Consider the following 14,239-nt stretch of genomic DNA (forward strand, 5'->3'; position numbering starts at 1 on the left):
GAACCAGCAGTGGCTCAGTCCAAGTCAAAGCCTCAAAATCAGGGAAGCCGAAAGTCCAGCCTTCCTTCTTGGACCTCTGTGGCCAAAGGTCCAAGAGCTCCTGTAAAAGCCCTGGTGTAGTACAAGAGTCCAAAGGCCGAAGAACCTGGAGTCTGATGCCCAAGGGCAGGAGGAATGGAAGGAAGCATCCAGCACAGGAGAAAAATGAAATCCAAAAGACTCATCAGGCCAGCTTTCCCCACCTTCTTCTACCTGCTTTGTTCTACTTGCTCTGGCAGCCATCAGATGGTGCCCACCCACACTGAGGATCGATCTTCTTCACCCAGTCCACTGACTCAAATGTCAGTTTCCTCTGGCCACATCCTCACAGACACACCCAAAAACAACACTTTACCAGCTATCCAGGCCCTTCAATCCAATCAAGTTGACACCTAATGTTAACTGTCACAAGTTCTGTGTGTGTGTGTATTTATATCAAAAATATATATATGTATGTATATACACACACACACATATAGAGTAAATTCTAACTACTTCAGTTATTTTGTGTAGTTTTTGTTTTGTTTTATATATTTATTGTGCCTTTGTGCATAAACTTCATCAAAGTTAAATGTTCAAACAGTAGAAATCCATATTATTTTGATTAATAAAGAACCTGATACACAGTCATGTGCCACAGACTGGTCAACGGCAGACTGCACATAGATAGTGGTCCCACTAGATTATAGTGGAGCTGAAAAATTCCTATCACTTAGCGACGTCATAGCAATAGTTGCAGTTCAGTGTATTATTCTCATGTCTGTGGTGATGCTGGTGTAAACAAATCACCGTGCTGCCAGAGGAATAAAAGTATAGCACACACAGTTCCATACACTACATTATATTTGATAATGATAATAAGTGACAATGTTGTTGGTTTATGTATCTACTGTAGTTACTATAATTATTATTTTAGAGTGTACTCCTTCTACTTCTACAAAAACGGTTGCCTGAAAATCAACTTTAGGCAGGTCCTTCAGGAGGAATTCCAGGAGAAGACATTGTTACCGTAGGAGAGGACAGCTCACACGTGTTATTGCCCCAGGGGGACAAGATGTGGAGGGGGTGACAGTGATATTGATCTTGCTGACACTGTGTAAGCTTAGGCTAATGTGTGCCTCTGTGTCTTAGTTGTTTTAAACAGTTTAAAAAGTATAAAGAATATGTAAATGAAAAATTTTAAAAAGCTCACAGAATAAAAACATAAAGAAAATAGTTCTTAAGGCTGTGCAATTTGTGTTTTAAAATAAATGGTATTTAAAAAGAGGCAGAAAGGTTTTAAGAAATAAAAACCTTAGAAACCAACAAAGTGGCAGTAAAGTTAATTTATTATTAGCAAAAGAAAAAAGTGTTTCATAAATATAGTGTGCCCTAGCATACCATTTATAAAACCTACAGGAGTGTGTGCAGTCATATCCTAGGCCTTGACTTTCACTTGCTACTTGCTGACTGACTCACCCAGGGAAACTTCCATTTCTGCAGACTTCATTCATAGTAAGTGCCCTCTAAAAGGATGCCATTTCTAACCTTTTATACCATATTTTTACTGTTTTTTTCTGTTTAGATATGATTTGGCAAAAAAAAAAAAAAAGTATTCTGTTCACTGCTGACATTATTTACTACAGTAACATGTAGTACAGGTTTGTATCCTTGGAGCAGTAGGCTATCCCTTATGACATAGGTGTGTAGTAACTGTATCATCTAGGTCAGGCGTCCCCAAACTACGGCCTGCGGTCCGCATGAGGCCCCCTGAGGCCATTTATCCGGCCCCCCGCCGCACTTCAGGAAGGGGCACCTCCTTCATTAGTGGTCAGTGAGAGGAGCACAGTATGTGGCGGCCCTCCAACGGTCTGAGGGTCAGTGAACTGGCCCCCTGTGTAAAAAGTTTGGGGACGCCTGATCTAGGTTTGTGTAAATACGCTTGACGTTGACACAAGGATGAAACTACCCACAGATACATTTCTCACAAGTATCCCTGTTCTTAAATGAAACAATCACAGTATATAACATGATTTAATGGAAAACTCCAAGGGGATGTTTGTAGCAGTAGTAGACATCAGTTCTTCAAACTTAAATAGAAAACATTAGTGAATAATACATTATGTGGCATCTTTAGTGAATAATTTTAAAAGGTGACTAAGCAAAAACCTAGTTTATGAAAATGTAATAAATATATAAATGTAAGTAAATTTACTTTTAATAGAAATAGATACAATGTAAACACAAGCATATATGCATAGAACATTATTAATTTATTTTATGAAAATATATTACAATATATTTTACTGAAAGACATATATACCTCACCAACATTAGTCATTCTGATGGGAGGGCAAATAATTCTGATTGCAAAGATGTAAATATGAATTTAAATTCCAACTGTTTAGATTTTAGAAAACTAAAGACTTGGGTTATCTGAACTCAACCTTAAAAACTTACATAGGGATAGATATATTTTAGAATTACGCATAAACATTACCCCTTTTCTTGATAGAAAATAAATGATGAAAATATTTTATTTAATCCAACCAGATAATTTATAGTTTTTCTCCTGATGTTCATATATACCTTTTTTTAAAAAAAAATTTTGTTTATTTATTTATTTTTATATTTTTATTTTTATTTTTATTTTTTGAGATGGAGTTTCACTTTTGTTACCCAGGCTGGAGTGCAATGGCGTGATCTCGGCTCACCGTGATCTCCGCCTCCTGGGTTCAGGCAATTCTCCTGCCTCAGCCTCCTGAGTAGCTGGGACTACAGGCACGAGCCACCATGCCCAGCTAATTTTTTGTATTTTTAGTAGAGACGGGGTTTCACCATGTTGACCAGGATGGTCTTAATCTCTTGACCTCGTGATCCACCTGCCTCGGCCTCCCAAAGTGCTGGGATTACAGGCGTGAGCCAGCCTGCCTGGCCCTGTTTATTTATTTTTAAGGCAAGGTCTGGCTCTGCCGCCCAGGCTGGAGTGCAGCAGCACTCTCTCAGTTCACTGCAGCCTTCACCTCCAGGGCTCAAGTGATCCTCCCACCTCAGCCTCCAGAGCAGCTGGGACTGCAAGAAAACACAAGAATCCTCGGCTAATTTTTGGATTTTTTTTTGAAGACACAGGGTTTCTTCCTGTGTATCATACTGGCCTTGAACTCCTCAGCTCAAGTGATCCTGGAGTGCTGGGATTACTGACATGAGCTACCACACCCAGGCACTCAGGTACCATTTAACTGGTGTTTTAAAAATTTCCATTTTCTGCCCACCCCATTCTTAAGTAGGTGATGCTTTAAAAATTGTTTTAAAACTTTGTAGGGAGGTAATCCCTACATAGCTCAACTTAAGTTTTAATCATGTACAACAAATATTCCTATTAAAATACAATAAATCATGGTTGGGGAAGGAATCAGTGAGCAATATAGTGAGTAGTTTGTATTATTTCAGTCTCTGGCATGGTGATCTAGTTCAGTATTGTTTAACATTTTATTCTTTCAAGAGACATTTGTTTTAATCAGAGGAATCTGGTTAACTTATATAAAGAAGAAAAATGAATGGGAATTTTAAGAACTAAGACAAAGAAATTAAGAAGATAAGTTTGAAAACTGATGTCAGTTACAATTAAGTTGAAAATGTAGCATTTTCTCAGAAGAGTGACAAGTATATTAAATTCCTATTGACAAGATTTTTTAAATTTTTTATGATGACAGCAGTGATATTATAGGGCTATATGATAAAGTATATAATGCCACGTTTTAGGCGCCTTGTCTAAATGTAGAAAGTAAACATCTAAGATACTTTTAAAAACTTACAATGTTTTAGTGTTTGTGACTGAGATGGAAACAATGAACTGCATGTGTTAAATCTCTGTTCTCTCCTCATCTTGTCGACTATAAAAATAGTTTCTAAGGGGTACTTGAAAATGGACAAACTACATGACACACTGGCCATCCAAAGTCTCCTATATTCTGAGGTGTGTGATGAGAGAAAATGATTCAAAACAGCCCTGGTGTGAGAATTTCCTGTTCAAATCTGAAGTGACGCATTGGTGAAGAATCTACTTTTTCCACTCTTGCCTCATGCTGAGCCTTCAAAGGGCGGTCAGTAAAATCACAGATACCTTTTGTGTCTTGAAGAGGTAACCTGACCTCTCCACTGAAGAGTGTGTGACTTTCTGGTGACAGAAGGTATGTGTTGCTACTCTCCTGTTTTTCTACCAGCTCATCTCCTTTGTTAGAAGATTGTAAATACTGGATGAGATGCACCTGAAATAAAGTTTATATAGGCTAAAATCAAGGTAGAACTCTCTTTATATGAATAATTCAGGGTTAAAAATGAGCCAAAATATAAAATATGTTTGAGGATTTCTTATTCACATTATTGCCTGTGGAGAATCACTCAAGTATGTGCAGACATAATAATAGGTTTGCCAACCAATGTAATTCAGAGTGAAACCCATAACCATCCTCACAATGAACAATTAATTTTGAATATGATAATCATTACTGGTTTAATTGTATATTACATGTGGGCCAACCTTTAAAAATAAATTTTTTAAATGGATACATCGAGTTGTAAATGTCAAACATACATTCTCAATCACATTCCTAGATTTAATTAAAGCAGTTTTAATGTTTAATAAAAGCAAGAATGAAGTCATTTCCATAAAATACAAGTCTTAACTTAATTATCAACAATTGGAAGACTTGAAACAATTGAACCAAACATTGCAAAAAAGATTTACCACACTGACATGAAACACCTAACTAATGAGTTATTTTACACACTCTAATGCAAATCAGAAATAATAAAATGGCAAAATTATGTTTAAAAATAATTAAAATATCTATTATGTATTCAATGCTAGTATGTGCCAGGTTGTGTGTTTAGTGTTTTATATGTTACACTTTAAAAATTATTTTTCCCTATGTAGATGAGTAAACTAAGTTAGTAGACATAGACACTAAGCAGTTTAATAAGGTCATGCATTATAACTTTCAAAGCTAGAGTTAATTATCGTTTCTTTGACTACAGAGCTCATTGACTAGATTATTAAATGACATTGTCTGAACTATTACAATGACTTATACAGCCAAAGAGACCCTCGCTGACTTATACACCCATAGGAACTATCTGAAAGTTTGGTTGGACAGTATTCTTCCATAGATGGCCCCCACGTTTATTTATCACTTTTTAAGTTTTCCTATTTTAGCCATTTGATCAATTATCGATTTCTTGTGTAAAAGAAGCAATTAAAAAATATGTTTTGTTTTCAATTGTATTTAGTTTATGCATAGGGCAGTTTTTAAATTTTAATGATTTTTCTGATTTCCTAATTCAGAAAAAAAGTCATCTGACAATACCTCATGTTCTATTGATAAATGAATGTAAGTCACTAACAACATGTTTTTGTATAAGAAGTTACTCTATATGCTAACAGAAATATTTTATCTTATGGCATGCAATTCTTAACCACCAGTGAATTTTAAAACTATCATAGAATCAGTGTATTTTTAAATACAGCATTTTAATTTTTAACATATGCATTCTATTTGTGTTAAATGTTTTTGAAGAATCTAACTAATACAAACATTTTTTTCATGAACTTAGTTCTCACAAATTTAATGTTTTTATTGTTCCCACTAGTCAAATACAGAATACCTCTAAAAAATTACCAATTATATCATGAGATTTTTGTTTAAAGCTTCAGGAAATTAGTAACATAATTTTACATGGGTTAACAGCAAAATAAACATTACTGCTCAGCCCCAATACATGCAGTTTGCCTATTATACCAGGGATCCTGTCAAAGTATACACCATTTATAGTATCTTAAGCGCAGTTATCATAGAGCGCAGTCCCTGACATCACACAGCTGCAGAGATGAATAAACAAAGAGAAACTTTTTCAGAAGTGAGTCTGGCAAAGGACCCAAAGAGGCAGCAAAGGAGACCTAAGGGTAATAAAAGCTCTCTTTCAGGAACCGAACTGGAAATATTCCAAGAAGAATTAAACCTTCCAAATGCTCCTCTGAATCATCAAGGGATTGATAAAATATATGACTGCAAAGGTAAAACATTAAATACATCTGCAATATTATTGTTTTAGGATGTGCAGTTGAATACAGAAGGGTGGGGAAAAAATAGGGAATAATTTGCACTTGTGAGAATCAGAGTTCATAATTGGGATCTAATATTCTAACATGAAATAGGAAGACTAACTTTATTCAGGCATTGTTCAACCGTAATCTGTGATCAGCAACTCATGAAGCATTGTATTTCCTGAAAATGAAATGGTGTCTTCTGAGAGAAAGATTACTATAATAGATACAGATTTAGAGGGCAGAGTTTACCATTGTTCCCCGTGCATGTGGGTTCTCTTGTACGTAATCCTAATAAACGATCTCCCCGCTCTCAGTGCCTCTGTTTCTCTCCCTGCAGGTTTACTGCCACCTCCAGAGAGGCTGACTGCTGAGGTCCTGGGAATCATTTGCATTGTCCTGATGGCCACTGTGTTAAAAACAATAGTTCTTATTCCTTGTAAGCATATTTTTGAGAGATTAGAAGAGAACTGTTTAATGCTTGGAACTGCCTCAAAATATTATATATATATATATATATATATATATATATATTTTTTTTTTTTTTTTTTTTTTTTTTTTTGAGACAGAGTTTCGCTCTTGTTACCCAGGCTGGAGTGCAATGGCGTGATCTTGGCTCACTGCAACCTCCGCCTCCTGGGTTCAGGCAATTCTCCTGCCTCAGCCTCCTGAGTAGCTGGGATTACAGGCACGTGCCACCATGCCCCGCTAATTTTTTGTATTTTTAGTAGAGACGGGGTTTCACCATGTTGACCAGGATGGTCTCGATCTCTTGACCTTGTGATCCACCCGCCTCGCCCTCCCAAAGTGCTGGGATTACAACCTTGAGCCACCGCGCCCGGCTATTTTATAATATTAAGGAACAGAACTTTCATTTTAATGTATATATTTGGACCCAAAAGTACTATAGTTATTCTGAACTTTTCACAACTACAAATAACAAAATAATTGTGGGGAACTTTTTTTTTTTTTTTGCGTGTGTAATCTATATATGTATACACACACAAAGATAGATATATTTTCTGATTTCATGATTCAAAGCCATGCAATAGGAGAAAAGTATTTAGAAAAATTAATTTTTGAAAGTGGATACATCAAATACTACAAGAGATGGTGCAGTTTGTGCTAAAGTCTTTAAAAATATTTCTTTCAAAGACCTATTACTTCATTTATTTTTATTTAAAAAGTTAATTTTATTTAAGATTGTCCCCATTTTAAATAACACACAAAGTGCCAAAGTAAGAAACGAAACTCATTATGGTTTATTTAGATATTAGTTTTAATAAAAATCATTTTAATTTTTCTATTACAGTCCTGGAGCAGAACAACTCTTCCCCGAATACAAGAACCCAGAAAGGTACATTTTGATTTTCAACATTCTGATATTAGTACAGTTTGTATTTTGTGTCTGTTTTAAGGCATGTAAAATAAAAATAGCATTACTGGAGAAAGTAAGGCATTAAATTGAGCCACAAATATTTATAAACAAAAACTATAAGGAAGCATTTCCTTTTCTTCAGTAAGTAGAAATATTCACTTAAAATCATTTTGCTCTCTTTCTCCCAAAGAACAGAAGTTTCCTACTGCTGTGAGATGATAAGAAATAAAGAATTTTACTACCCTCAAAAAGTAGTTTTGTGTCAGTGATGTTCAAGACCTGTGTAGGGTGTGTTTTTGTTTGTTGGTTTGCTTTATATGGGAACACAATTACGTGATGAGAGGCTAACTCTTTTCTGTGAATGTGTGTATGAGTGACTGGGTTATTAAAATATATATGTTTATAATCATGTAAGGATGCATAAATATGTTAAGCACATATATGTTAATTCCATTGCAAATATGTAAAATAATTTTCGTTTTTAAAAATTCATATTGTTCTGCATAGTACTTTATATCTTTCATAGCACATCATTGTGACCATTGTCCAGAGGAGTGGATTATGTATTCCAACAGTTGTTATTACATCGGTAAGGAAAGAAGAACGTGGGAAGAGAGTTTGCTGGCCTGTGCTTCAAAGAACTCCAGTCTGCTTTCTATAGACAATGAAGAAGAAATGGTAAGATGCAAATGTCTTAAACACTTTATGAAAAGCTTATTTTGGTCAATAATACATTTGCAGAAATCATTAATATGTGTGTACATCTATTTAGCTTATATATTATCAAGTTTATGTAATATTCAATTGAGTGACTTATTGTTTTCAATTTATATACCGTGAATGTACTTTTATTTTCAGTTTTTGCTTTTCATGGAAAACCCTGCTTCTATAAATGCTTTCAACCCAGAATAAATTTTGCTATCTAAGTTTATCAAGCAAGAAATGATCTGGTCATGCAGATTGATCACAAAGTGAATGAATTCATCCCATACAAGTCAGATCAGGAGAGAAAAGTTTCCAGCTCCAGCAGTTCCACCCTGTGTGTGCCTCACCACTTATCCTGACTGCTCTCCAAAACACTGTCTTGATTTTTAACCTTATAAATAATGTTTGCCCGTTCTTGACTTTTTATATAAAGGGAATAATACAGTGTGAATTTTCATGTCTGTCTTTTCTACTCCTATCTGATATTCTGATATTTGTGCAATTCCTCTATATTATTGCAGTTATTTGTAGTTTGCTACTGTTCACCGCTGTACTATGTACAAAGAACACCAACAATCCCTTCAATCTTGTGTCTCTGGATGGGGAAGTGAGTCTCAAGTCCTGAAGGGCAAGAGGACCCTGGATGGTACACTCATAGTCATGGGGTCCCTTTGCTGATCCTCCTTACCCACGCTCACCCTAGTGTCTTTCACTTTGAGAACAAAGCACTTCCTCTGGCTCTGAATTGTTAGCAGGTCTCCTGATAGATCGTGCTTGTCCAATGGTACCAGCCTTACCTGGTGTTGTGGAGGGGACTCCCCTTCAACACAAGCAGGAGTGAGCTTAGCTGAGCCTCCTCCCATTGCCAGGTTGGGTGCTGGGAAGCAGCAGACCTACGTCACCTTCTTCTGGGTGGGGAACTTAACTTGCTCCCTTGGACACACTTGGTTGATCTTCAATGCTAGGGTCCCAGACAATTTCATCTTTTTCTTTTCAACTTTCAGAGTTCTCCATTGCTTTTGTCTTTTGCTAATCCCAGAGTTTAAGTTGTTTCTAGTAGGGAGTAGCAGAGAGGGACATTTCTGTACCACCTGGTCAGGACCACTGTTATTCCACCAAACCGAATCAGATGAAAGTGAGGGTTTATCTAGTTAAAGAATGGTGTGGTGCCCAGAAAACCCAGTCTGTAGCTTCTATGCTGTTTATTTCTGAATGACAACTCCTCTATTCTCTTCTAAGTCTACAACTCTGAGAAATATAGTACAAAAGTAGGTTGATTTAGTCACAGTATCTGGAGGAATAAATGCACAGAAACTCATAAAGCCTTACTGTGTTTATTCTCTCAATTGGGGTAACTATTATATTGCAAGAATTAAAAATTTTAAATTAACATGAGAAGAATGAAAGTACTACCAAAGAGTTCATTTAAATTAAAATTTCAAACATTTATGAAAGTTTTTGGCCTTGCCAATAGTGGTTTTCAACTTTAATATATTGTTTCTATAATGTTTTCATAATTGTTATTTAAGTGAAAATTCTTTATTTTCTTTCAGAAAGTTCTGGCTTCCATTTCAGCTCCCTCATGGATTGGTGTGTTTCGTAACAGCAGCCATCATCCATGGGTGTCAATAGACGGTTTGACTTTCAAATATACGTAAGTTGTTTTGTATGTTGCTATATAAAAAAACACATATGAAGGATAAATTCAGAAGAATAATATGAATAAATTTATGTGGAATCATAGACATGAAGAAAGATGTGGACAGTTAGTGAAATTGTGATATAAATATTTTACGGTAGACCATCGTGGTCCATATATGTCTACCTACTCTTTAGTCAGCTAGTAACCTTCTTGGTTTCAGATGGACTGGGGTGTCCAATCTTTGGCTTCTGTGGGCCACACTGGAAGAAGAATTGTCTTGGGCCATACGTATAATACACTAACACTAACGATAGCTGATGAGCTAAAACAAAACAAAACAAAATTGCAAAAATACCCCAGAATGTTTTAAGAAAGTTTATACATTGATGCTGGGCTGCATTTCAAGCTGTCCTGGACCATGAGTTTGACAAACTTGAGAAGGACGATCAGGTAATTGCAGTGCTTGTTTTTATTAAAAAGTCACCCTTATTTTACTTAAGAATATTCTCAGGCTGGGCACCGTGACTGTCGTCTGTAATCCCAGCACTTTGGGAGGCCAAGGCAGGTGGATCATGAGGTCAGGAGTTTGAGACCAGCCTGGTCAATATAATAAAACCCTGTCTCTACTAAAAATACAGAAATTAGCTGGGCGTGGTGGCGTGTGCCTATAGTCCTAGCTACTTGGGAGACTGCGGCAGGAGAATCACTTGAACCTGGGAGGCAGTGGTTGCTGTGAGCCAATATCACACCACGGCACTCCCACCTGGGCAACACAGTGAGACTCTGTCTCAAAAAAAAAAAAGAAAAAAGAGTATCCTCAAAGCACAATAGTAGTGCTGTTGGCATATTGCTATGCTTGTTTTTTTTTTTTTAATTAGTAGTTATTGTTGTCAATCTCTTGTTGTGCCTAATTTACAAATTAAACTTTACCATAGTTATGAATGGGTAGAGAACACGTAATCTGTCTATAGGTTCTGTACTATCTGCCGTTTCATACATACACTGGGGTTTTGAAACATATCCTCCATGGATGAAGGAAGACTACTGTTTTGAGTGTTCAGAGTAATGACTTTTTACTAATAGTATTTGAAAAATTTAATTATCCTTTCTTATAAAATTATTTTTTTACAGTACATGGAAAAATGCTCTTGTCTCATGGATTATTTGCATAAAATGTAACCAAATTATGGATTTTTCTTCATTACAGAATTAAAGACTCAAATAATGCTGAACATAACTGTGCAATGCTACATATAGATGGACTTAAATCAAAGCCATGTGGATCTTCAATAAAATATCATTGTAAGCATAAGCTTTAGAATTAAAATATTTGAGTTTGCGGTCTGACAGATAAATTTTATATTTGTTAAAATAGAAATAATATAATTGCATAAATCTTAAAATGAATCATGTTATTTGCTGTAATAATAAGAAAATTCTAAATCAGTTATTGAAATATAATACACACAGTTACAAAAGTACAGATCTCCTAGAATTTGTGTTGGGTTTATTTTGCACAACTTGATGTTTGTGGCATTCAGCCTTCCTAAAACTTGCATATTATATGAGTCAGTTTATATGAAGTAGCAAGAACAGGCAAACTCTGGAGACAGAAAGTAGAATAGTGATTGCCAATGCCTAAGGAAAGTTGAAATAGGAGATGGCCACTAATTGCTACAATGTTTCTTTGTGTCAGTGATGAAAACTTTCTAAATTTCAGTAGTGCTGATGGTTGGAACTCTGTGAATACACTAAAAATCACTGATTTTTAATCATTTTAAGTGGATGAAATTTATGCTATGTGCATGATACCTCAATAAAGCTGTCAAAAAAAAAAAAAAACCCTCTCATGAGGCTGCTTGTGGTTGCATTTAATCTCTAACGTAATTTTTAAAGATTAGCTTCTTGACTTTTCCAATCAATGTCATATTGTGCACTTCAATGCACTGTGTTCAATGTACTAGGTTTTCTTTAATTACTCTCTATCATATTATGCATTTTGAGGGATTTAATCATACAGAAATGCAGATGTTTTACATTCATGCTTTTGTAAATGGCATCCTGATTTTAATATTCCTTTTAGTAATTTTTGTTGTTGTAAATAGAAATACAATTGATGTCTGCATTTTGATGTTTTATCTAGTTATTTCACTTATTTTACATATTTAAATCTATCACTTCAAATATAGCATTTTCTGGATTTTCTATATAAACATTAATTTTATCTGCAAATAAGCACACTTTTATTTTTTCTATTTATGTGCAATAATTTATTTTTTCTTCATTTATTTTCACCGGGTAGGGCTTTATATCCATAGTTGAATAGAAGGTACAGTCAAATTCTGTGTGTATCATATGTATCATTTTTTTGTTTTGGCAAAAATAATTTCAAAATATTATTCATATTTATAAAGTTTGTTTTTATTAAATCTTTCTTATGTTGAAGCAGTTTTATAATATTCCTTTTTTTCTAATGGATTTTATCAATTGTAACATTTTTATTATTTTTTATTAGTTGGAATGATATATGTTTTCTTTACATAACATTTTATAAAATAAACTAGTTTTTTTTTGTCAAATGTTAAACTAGTCTTTGTTTCTAAAACAAATTCATGCTGATTATTGTACATGACCCCTTATAAAATATCAGTTCATATATTATATCTAGGGTAAGATTTGTTTCTTTATCCATGTTCACAAGGATGTTTGACCATGTTTTTATTTATAGCTATGTACTTGAAAAGTTTTGGTATCAAGGCTATCTTAAGAAGATTTTCTCTTTTTCTATAATCTGGAAGCATCTGTTAAGACTACTGCTTTATTTTTAGATGTTATTCACTAGTGATGTCATCTGAGTTTGTAAGCTATTTTTGGAGGAATGTTTGTCTAAACTGAATTTCTTCTCAGATTTCTATTTGAGGTACTATATTTTGGTAATGAGCATTTCCTAGGAATTTTCTATTTCATATGAACATCAAAATGTGGTGATAATATAGCTTTATTGACAGTTTAATAACTGTAAAGGCCATAATGGTATTACCATGTTTAAACCAAAAATAAAATATTTGTGCCTTTTCAAAATCTTCCTTCAGTAGTCTTTTGTGACCATTCATCTTGATAATTTATTTGGCCCATATGTTATTTATACATATATTACTGAATTTAAAACAGCATAAAGTTCGCAGATTTTTGTTTATTGACTTCTATTGTAGGTAAAATATAGTTAGAATATTTTCTACAAAGCTGGAAATGTTCTTCATTCTCTATAAATGTGGCTCATGTGGTAAGGAATTGGTTTTAAATGTTATTTACTTTTTAATAATTAATGTTAAATTTAAATAGCTACATTTCAACTGTCTCCTGGCCAAGCTTGGCTAGTGGTACTACATTGAAATTGAGTATATATGTGAGTGTGTGTGTGTGTGAATGTGTTCATGTAAGTGATGGTTACTTGCCTAGTTTAAATCTTTCTATAGGCTCACTGTCCTGTCTTGTATTAAGCATCAAGAGTCTTTAAAATCCCATTTACGATTTTTTATATAAAGAAGACTAAGCCTGTCGTGGTCATACATATTGATCACAAAGCGAATGGACTCATGATACAAGGCAGATCATGAAATAGAAGTTTCCAGCCCCAGCAGTCCTGCCCCTATGTATGCCTTCCTCACTTTTCCTGCCTCCTCTCCAAACCACTGTATTGACTTTGTTTGTTTGTTTGTTTTGTTTTGTTTTGTTTTTTTGAGACGGAGTTTCGCTCTTGTTATCCAGGCTGGAGTGCAATGGCGCGGTCTCGGCTCACTGCAACCTCCGCTTCCTGGGTTCAGGCAATTCTCCTGCCTCAGCCTCCTGAGTAGCTGGGATTACAGGCACGTGCCACCATGCCCAGCTAATTTTTTGTATTTTTAGTAGAGACGGGGTTTCACCATGTTGACCAGGATGGTCTTGATCTCTTGACCTCGTGATCCACCCGCCTCGGCCTCCCAAAGTGCTGGGATTACAGGCGTGAGCCACCACGCCTGGCCCTGTATTGACTTTTAATGTGATAAATAAACTTTGCTTATTTATCATTTGTTTTTGAATTTATATCAAGTGAATCATACAGTGTGTATTTTCACCTGTGTCTTCGATATTTGTGCAATAATGCAGTTAGCTGTTGTTTGTTACTGTTCATTGTTGCATGATGTACATAGAACATTTACAATCCATTCAGGCCTGTGTCTCTGGATGGGGGAGTGAGTCTCATGTCCTCAGGGATAAAGGGGAACCTGGATGGTGCACGTGTAGTCATGGGGTTCCTTTGCTGACCCCTCTCATCCACACCTTCCCTGGTGTTTGCTGTGGGAGGAGAAGCCCTTCCTCTGATTCCTAATTGGTAGCAGGTCTCCTGGTAAAT

At 35.3% G+C, this 14,239-nt stretch overlaps 1 protein-coding gene across 2 annotated transcripts; it reads left to right on the plus strand.

Annotated features, from left to right (window-relative positions):
* Positions 1-5,880: 5,880 nt before the first annotated feature.
* LOC101046441 (NKG2-C type II integral membrane protein) lies at positions 5,881-13,800 on the plus strand. Of its 2 annotated transcripts, XM_039461767.2 has the most exons (8): positions 5,905-6,091; positions 6,462-6,560; positions 7,434-7,478; positions 8,026-8,177; positions 9,758-9,858; positions 11,054-11,135; positions 12,771-12,779; positions 13,756-13,800. In XM_039461767.2, exons 1-8 carry the CDS (start codon positions 5,905-5,907, stop codon positions 13,798-13,800), a joined length of 720 nt encoding a protein of 239 aa, XP_039317701.2. The 2 variants fall into 2 exon arrangements, with proteins under 2 accessions (XP_003934553.2, XP_039317701.2); XM_003934504.4 differs by lacking the exon at positions 13,756-13,800 and having other exon boundaries at positions 5,881-6,091; positions 11,054-13,727.
* Positions 13,801-14,239: the final 439 nt, after the last annotated feature.

The sequence above is a fragment of the Saimiri boliviensis genome, chromosome 7, assembly GCF_048565385.1.
Source record: "Saimiri boliviensis isolate mSaiBol1 chromosome 7, mSaiBol1.pri, whole genome shotgun sequence".
NCBI classification, from domain to species: domain Eukaryota; kingdom Metazoa; phylum Chordata; class Mammalia; order Primates; family Cebidae; genus Saimiri; species Saimiri boliviensis.

Excerpts from the sequence above, each read along its gene's own strand:
- LOC101046441 (XM_039461767.2), top strand. The coding sequence starts at position 5,905 with ATGAATAAACAAAGAGAAACTTTTTCAGAAGTGAGTCTGGCAAAGGAC. Across the intron at positions 6,561-7,433 it reads AACAATAGTTCTTATTCCTT|TCCTGGAGCAGAACAACTCT; the intron begins GTAAGCATATTT and ends TTTCTATTACAG. Across the intron at positions 7,479-8,025 it reads GAATACAAGAACCCAGAAAG|CACATCATTGTGACCATTGT; the intron begins GTACATTTTGAT and ends TATCTTTCATAG.